Source organism: Vitis vinifera, chromosome 7, assembly GCF_030704535.1.
Source record: "Vitis vinifera cultivar Pinot Noir 40024 chromosome 7, ASM3070453v1".
NCBI lineage: Eukaryota > Viridiplantae > Streptophyta > Magnoliopsida > Vitales > Vitaceae > Vitis > Vitis vinifera.
Genome location: NC_081811.1, coordinates 6432076 through 6436988, shown reverse-complemented (window position 1 = coordinate 6436988; position 4913 = coordinate 6432076). Strand labels below are relative to the sequence as shown.

Genomic DNA, 4913 nt, shown 5'->3' with positions numbered 1-4913 from the left:
GACTGGCCAAGTGGATGGAACCCCTAGCCCCACATCTCTCTTCCTCTCAAGACTGACCTAGCCCTTAGAATATGCCGATGGATATTTCCCTTTGACCGTTGTGATTTCAATAATTTTATAGATATGTCCTAGTAAAGCAATTCCATGATCTACATCATAAAAAACATAATAATTTTCTGAGAAGAGTCAGACTTGCCAAACGCCCATTAAAAGAAAACGACTAATTCCATGAAAATATTTTACACCGCAGGAATCGATGAGGATACTTTTGTGTCCCCATCCTTTTCAGACTTTACAAAAGACAAAAAAAAAAAAAAAGCATAAGGGAGCAATAAGAAGAATTCGGAAATGGATCTAACCCCATCATTACATCTCAACAGAAGAGGGATGCTTTTAACTCTAGAGGATTATCATAAACACAGAAGAAGAAAAATTGAACCAAGAAAAGAAAGAAGATATAAAAATTTAGGAAATATGGAAATCTTCATGATTGACCCAGAAGAATCAATGGTTCTCTGATGAACACAAGAGTTGCTCCAAATAATCAGCTCCTAAATTCTCTAATACCACAACATTCTGTGCCTTTACCTCCTTGCTTTTATTTTTCCGACCAGTTGATTTTCTTCTCATAGAGTGCCTCCTCTTGAGCGCCACCACCGGGGAGCCGCCGTCCTCGCAGGCGTACTTGATGTCCCTTAGGGACTCCACCACGCGCTCCACCGGGAAATTGAGGACCGCCATGGTCCCCCTCATGGAAAATGCTGCTTGATCATATGCTAAAGCCGCAGCCTCGGCACTATCAAATGTACCAAGCCACACCCTTACCCCATGCCTGGTGGAGTCCCTTATCTCCGCCGCGAACTTCCCCCATGGCCGCTTCCTGACACCCCTATACGTCTTCTCTTTCTCCTTCTTGTTAGGTGTGGGCTCTTTAGCATTGGAAGTCACCTCCTCCTCCTTGGCTGCTCCTCCGACGGATGACGCTGTCTCCGACGAGTCTCTAGCTCCCTCGGCTAGCATATCGAATAGTATCATCTCGTCCGAGTCATTTATGTTGAATGGAAGTGAATTGTGGTGGAAAAGAGGCTCGTCCCAGGACGAGAAATACTCCGATGAACCGAACGATGAGGATTCAGGTGAGAATTCTGAACTTTGGTATTGATGATAGAAGGAAGAAGAATCCATTGAATTGAAGGCTATGTTCTATGCTATGGTTCTTCTTCTTGGTATTCCTGGTTACCAAAAGTTTGGTTCGACCACATTTGAAAATCCAGCCCTATAAATACAGGAAGTAGAGGAAGAATTTAGAAGAAAAATATTTTAAAAAACCCAAAAAGGAAAAAAAAAAATGGTGGGGGCTGAGAAATTAAAATAAGGGAAAAGGAAATAAATGAAATTATAAGGTGAAACTATTGGTAATGGAGGATGTCTTAGGATTTGTTCTTGGGGGGATGATACTTTTCCGGAGGGGATTAATGCACGTGAGTCAATGGGGCATGGCGGCGGGTCTGAATCAAGTTGCACGCCTGACGTAGTCTTTGATGACTTCATCTCTTGCCATTTCAGATCAATTTTCAGTTGTCACTTCCACGTGGCACTCGTTTGTATGCCCGTTTCCTAGTATATCAGACAGGGAAGCATGCGTTGAAACAACAGTTGGGAAAATTTTTAACTTGAAAGGGGAGTGTTTCTCCGTTGGCAGTAACTTTCGCTGAACTCTCAAGGTGTGCGGATGTACAGTATGACTCGAAGTGGAAATTAGGAGCTGGGAAATGATGTAGCATTATTTAAATCGTTAAATAAATATTTTAAAAAATAAAAGTAAAATATAAAAATACAATGTTGTGATCTGTGCAATAATTTAATGACAAAAAATAAGAAAAACGAGAAAGAAGAACACGTAGATTTAACGTGGTTTGACTAATTGTCTACGTCCACGGGAACAGGGAAAAAGGATTTTCACTATGTATCAAATTAGGGTTACATAAAAGGGTATTTATACTAACCCTTAGGAATGAAATTCCAAAAATACCCCTGAACCATACCGCAAGGGGCGTTGCCCCCCACACCCCCCAACCTATCGTTCACCCACAACAATCTCCACCTTGGCAAATATTCACTCCCCCCTTAGAAGACAAGAAACATAGCTCATAACTCCCCCTGGGACAATAGGTTGGGGTATCTCCCATCCAGCAACTAGAGACATTAATCAAGTTCAAGCAATGCTTGAACTTTTTTGTGGTAACAGGCTTTGTCAACATGTTTGCTGCGTTCTCAGAGGTGTGAACCGTCTCAAATAACAATTCACCAGAAGAAACCAATTCCCTGATCTTGTGAAAACCTCACATCTATGTGTTTGGTCCTTGCATGATACACTTGGTTCTTTGCCAAATAAATGGCACTCTAACTATCACAATATAATTGAACTCCACCTTGTTGAATACCCAACTCCTTAACCAAACCTATAAGTCATATGATTCCTTTGCAGTCTCAGCTATTGCCATATATTTTAACTCAGTAGTAGATAGTGCAACTAAAGACTGTATCATAGACTTCCAACAAATAGGTCCCCCACCAAGAGTGAATACATAACCTGTGGTAGACCTCCTGTCATCCAAGTCTCCTGCATAGTCTGCATCAACATATCCTCTAACTGAAGGATCACTCTATTGTTTGTTGAACTTGATGTCATAGTCTGTAGTACCCCTTAAGTATCTAAAAATCCACTTGACTGCATCCCAATGCATTCTTCCCAGATTTGATAGAAACTTGCTCACCACACTAATAGCATGCGCCAAATCTGGTCTTGTACAAACCATAGCATACATCAAGCATCCCACTGCACTTGCATATGGAACCTTTGACATGTCTTTCACTTCATCATCTGTCTTTAGACATTGATTAGTAGACAACTTAAAATGATTTGCCAAATGTGTACTTACTGGTTTTGCATCATCCATGTTGAACCTCTCCAATACTCTCTTGACATAGCTATACTGAGATAACCATAATCTCCCTGAAGCTCTATCCTTGTGAATCTCCATTCCAAGAATCTTCTTGGCCGCACTTAAGTCCTTCATGTCAAACTCCTTACTCAACAAGGACTTCAGCTTATTGACCTCAACCATACTCTTTGTAGCAATTAACATGTCATCCACATAGAGTAATAGAAAAATAAATGATGAATCATCATCTAGGCTCTTTACATAAACACAGCAATCATACTCACATCTCTTGTAGCCAATCCTGATCATGTAGGACTTAAAACGCTTGTACCACTGCCTTGGAGACTACTTTAACCCATAAAGTGATTTCCTCAATTTACAGACCAAGTGTTCTTGTCCAGGTTGACTAAAACCCTTTTGGTTGTACCATATAGACCAACTCCTCCAAATCACCATGAAGAAAAGTTGTCTTTACATCCATTTGCTTCAACTGTATGTCAGAATGTGCTACCAAACCCAACACTGTCCTGATGGAAGTGTGTCTAACCACGGGGGAGAAGATCTCATCATAGTCAACCCCTTTCCTCCGTGAGTAACCTTTTGCTACTAAACGAGCTTTGAACTTTTCACCATCTTTTTCTGAAACTGCTTCTTTCTTCTTGTACACCCATTTGCATCCTATTGCTCTCTTCCCCTCTAGAAGCTCCACCAAATCCTATGTCTGGTTCTTATGCAAAGACTGAATCTCCTCCACCATAACACCCATCCATCTACTTTTCTCTTGACTGTGTATTGCCTTTTGAAAAATAGTAGGATCCCCACTACTAGTAATCAATGCATAAGAAACCAAATCTTCAAAACCATACCTGATAGATGGCTTAATAGTGCGTCTAGGTCTATCCATGACTATACTGTGATGTTGTTGATCTTCTAAACTAGACTTCCCTGCATTCTGAGCATGATCTTCTATATCATGAGTCTTTAATTCCACCTGTATCAACTTCTCATTACTGCTGCAACTTTCTGGTTCCTGTTTCTCTCCTTTCTAAGTACACTGTAACATGGGTTTCTCATCAAAAACCACATATCTACTGATCACCACCTTGTTTCCCTTTGGATCCTAGAGCTTGAAGTCTTTCACCCTTTTCTGATACCCCAAAAAGATACACTGTCTAGACTTTGCATCAAGCTTTGATCTCTTCTCATTAGGAATGTGCATATAGGTTGGGCACCCAAATACTCTCAAACTAGAGTAATCTACCGGACTATCTGTCCATACCTCCTCTACTACTTTCCCATCCAATGCTGTTCTAGGTGACCTGTTGATCAAGTAACATGCCATGTTGACTGCTTCTGTCCAAAATTTCTTTTCAAGGCCTACATTCAATATGAGACATCGAGCTCTTTCAACTATTGTTTTGTTCATCCTTTCTATTACACCATTCTAATGTGGTGTCTTGCGTACTGTGAAGTGTCTCTTAATCCCATGTTGCTCACACAATTCTGTGAAATTTGAATCTGTATACTTAGTACCATTATCTAACCTGAGACATTTTATATTTCTCCCTGTCTAGTTTTCTACTTCAGCTTTCCACAACTTAAACTTGGCAAACATTTCTGACTTGTGTCGCATGAAGTACCCAAACCTTTCTTGAGTAATCGTCAATAAAACTCACAAAATTCATACTTCCTCCCAAAGATGCTACCCTCACTGGTCCCCAAACATCTGTATGAACATAGTTAAGAACCGCCTCTGTCTTGTGTATGGTTGTCTTGAACTGCACTTTATTATGTTTTCCAAAAACACAATACTTGCAGAAATCAAGTTTACATGTTTTGATGCCCTTCAACAGATTTCTCTTATGAAGCTCCATCATCCCACGCTCACCCATATGCCCTAACCGCATATGCCACAAAACTGTACTATTTGACTCAGACTCTACGGTTGCAACTCCACCTACAATTGTG

General features: G+C 40.5%; 1 protein-coding gene across 1 annotated transcript; it reads right to left on the bottom strand.

The window, feature by feature from the left end:
- Positions 1–206: 206 nt before the first annotated feature.
- LOC100241302 (ethylene-response factor C3) lies at positions 207–1326 on the bottom strand. Its single transcript, XM_002264620.5, has one exon. It carries the CDS (start codon positions 1183–1185, stop codon positions 505–507), a length of 681 nt encoding a protein of 226 aa, XP_002264656.1. The 5' UTR covers positions 1186–1326; the 3' UTR covers positions 207–504.
- Between the last annotated feature and the right edge of the window lie 3587 nt (positions 1327–4913).